The sequence below is a fragment of the Microtus ochrogaster genome, chromosome 6 (genome assembly GCF_000317375.1).
Source record: "Microtus ochrogaster isolate Prairie Vole_2 chromosome 6, MicOch1.0, whole genome shotgun sequence".
Lineage (NCBI taxonomy): Eukaryota > Metazoa > Chordata > Mammalia > Rodentia > Cricetidae > Microtus > Microtus ochrogaster.
Window position 1 is genome coordinate 65,490,196 of NC_022013.1, and position 2,995 is coordinate 65,493,190.

Sequence of the window (2,995 nt, forward strand, 5' to 3'; positions counted from 1 at the left end):
AATGAGATCAGGTGCCCTCTTCTGGCCTGCAGGCATATATTCAGTCAGAACACTGAATATATAATAAATAAATCTTAAAAAAAAAAAGAGGGGGGTGGAGAAAAGGTACCAAGTCTCTTGGCTAAACACAGGTAAGAACTATGGGCTAATTTAAGTGTAAGAGTTAGTGAGTAAGAAACCTGAGCTATCAGCCAAGCATTTATAAGTAATATAAGCTTCAGTGTGGTAATTTGGGAAGTGGCTGCTAGGTATTTGGGACTGAGTGGCTAATTCCATCACTATGGAAGCTGAGGCAGGATGATCAGGAATTCAAGAACAGCCAATAGTGAGTTTGAAGCCAGGCTCAGCCATAAGATCCAGTCTCAAAACAACAGAAAACAGCAAAAAGATATCTACAAACATCCCAAAGCCTCAAATATCCTACATTACTAGGGTAGAATCGTATGAACAACTAGGTAACTGTAATGTAATTATACAATAGAATGGTTTTTAATCACCTGATAAGACTTTGATGTCTGTTTTATCACAAAGTCCTACTGCTATGACCGCTAAGTTAAAGGAAAGTTACATATCTATCGACACTGCAGGGGTAAAGACAAGCATCAGATACCAGGACACAACTTCTAAAGCTCTGACCTGATGCAATTTAAGGTCTCTGACTTGATAGAAAGGAATATTCTCTCAGATCAAGTCCTTAGCTAAAGACTTAACTACAGAGACAAGAGCGGGAGGAGTGCCCACGATGCCTGAACAAGCTCTGCCGGACTCGGAAATCCCAACCCTACATTGCACTCCAGCCCCTCCCCCTTAGGGCCATTGCCTAACTCAGTTACTCGCTGTCCACCTTATCCAGACAGCCTGAGCAAAGCAATTACCAAAGATCAAACAGCCGTGTCTGGACAAACAGCTCCTGGAAGCAGAGCTTGCACACAGCCCCTGAATCTCCATTTAACCTCCCAACCTCCATTTCCCAAACCTCCTATGTAACCTGCAATGCAAGTATCCCCTCCTTCTTTTTGCAGACACCCCTTCCCCACTGTGTCTGTCCTTTGCTGTTTGAAGTTAACAGCCCCCTCTGCTGAGGTCATTGGTCTCTTTTGGCTTTCTGCCCCTTTACACTGCCTCAGAGTCTTTCTAAGCCCAAGAAGCGAGTTTTCCTTCCTTTTTTTCTTTTTTTTTTTTCTTTTTTTCTTTTACACAGTGCTATCAGTTACAATGCGGGACAACAGACAGTAGAGTGGAGTCAATAAAGGTTCCCATACCTGTTACGTCATTCCTTAGCAAACTACTCAAGCTGAGGAAGTTATGGTGCAAAACCAGTAAGAAGAGAACAACAGCCAGGACCCAGATGATGATGCTCACTGAAACAGATGAAACCTGCATTACATCTCTTGGCTTTGGTCTACATATAAAAGCAATGGAATTTGAAGAGAGGGAGAACATACCTTTACGGAATGACATCCTTTTCTTCTGTCTTATACAAACATTAGATACTAATCCTATAAAATAAAAGTCCCCAAAGTCAGTAAAGACATGAGAATGGTCATCAAAAATACTTATTCAGACACTTTTTTCTAAATTATTAACTTTCAAAAGCCCAATCTGGAGCCAAAAAAAAAAAAAAAACCCTTTTTAAAGATATATAGATATATGTGTGTGCGCTATCTGCATATCTTTACACCAGAAGAGGGCATCAGTCACCATGTGGTTGTTGGGAATTGAACTCAAGACCTCTGGAAGCAGCTAGTATTCTTATCCTCTGAGCCAACTCTCCATCCAGTACAGAGTCTGAAAATTTTATGATGATCATAGTGCTTTCACGTGACATTTGAGACCATATAGCTTTAGATAGTTACACGAGATTCAACACCTTCTGGCCTCTGCAGGTACTGCATGCACATGGTACACACAGAGAGAAGTAGGCATTGTGTATACACGTAAAAATCTGCTTTAAGAGCCGGGCGGTGGTGGCGCATGCCTTTAATCCCAGCACTTGGGAGGCAGGGGCAGGCAGATCTCTGTGAGTTCGAGGACAGCCTTGCTCCAAAGCTACAGAGAAACCCTGTCTCGAAAAACAAAACAAAACAAAACAAAACAAAAATCTGCTTTAAGGGACAATAAGTCAGGCTGAGGACACAGCTTAGTGGGTAAGAGTGCGGGCTGGGTTAAGGATGAGGATGTATCTGTGTTCGTATCCCCAGCTCCCATGTCAAAAACTGGGCATGGTCACATGCACATCTGTGACCTCGGCACTGTGGGAGGGAGGCAAAGATTGGAGGATCCTGAGGCTTGTTGACCACTGGCCTAGCTCCAGGTTCAGTAAGCAGAGAGATCAAGCAGGACACCGGAGGCCCTCCTCTGGGCTCTACACACCTGCATGCACAACACACAGAACCCAGATTCATCTCTGTTGATGAAGTGACCAAGTATTAAGAAAGTGGTATCCGCACGGGTGCTTTCTAGGCCCCCTCTGCTCATCTGACACCTTTACTTTCTCAAAACAATTCAATGGAGAAGACTGTGGAATATGTATTTATGAAACTAAATTGATTAAACAAATTCACCTAAAGTAGTCTTTAAACATGTAGACAGGGGTGTTTATTTGACAAATGACTTTCAGCCAACCACACTGCTGAGAAAGTTAATTTACACTATGTGTGCACCAGGCATTTAACTTCCCAAGGTCTTTATAAAAGCAGGGATTCTGTTTTAAATAGGACCATGGGTCATATTACACATTTGAGGCAATGTAATTCAGACTTACAAAGAACGAGCTAAAACACATGAACACGTTCCTTTTTAGAACAGTATATATAAAACATATCACACCAATGAACTTCCTCTGTAAAAAATACACATTATAGACTGGCAAGGTGCCTCAGTGAGTAAAGATGTTTGCTTGCAGGATAAGCTTGATGAGCAGAGTTCAATTCCCGAACCCACGGAGAGAACTGACTCCGGAAAGCTGCCTGTCTCTTCTTCCCCATGTGCACCA

General features: G+C 42.4%; 1 protein-coding gene across 3 annotated transcripts in view; it reads right to left on the reverse strand.

Annotated features, from left to right (window-relative positions):
• Positions 1-2,995, reverse strand: part of Glt8d1 (glycosyltransferase 8 domain containing 1) — a 16,669-nt gene that overhangs the window by 10,480 nt on the left and 3,194 nt on the right. For all 3 annotated transcript variants that reach the window (XM_026779891.1, XM_005348738.2, XM_013346918.2), the window contains exons 2-3: positions 1,446-1,499; positions 1,263-1,361 (exon numbers count right to left, since the gene is read on the reverse strand). In XM_026779891.1, the coding sequence (XP_026635692.1) occupies positions 1,263-1,361; positions 1,446-1,461 (115 nt within the window). In that variant the 5' untranslated portion in view covers positions 1,462-1,499. The remainder of the gene's footprint in view (positions 1-1,262; positions 1,362-1,445; positions 1,500-2,995) is intronic.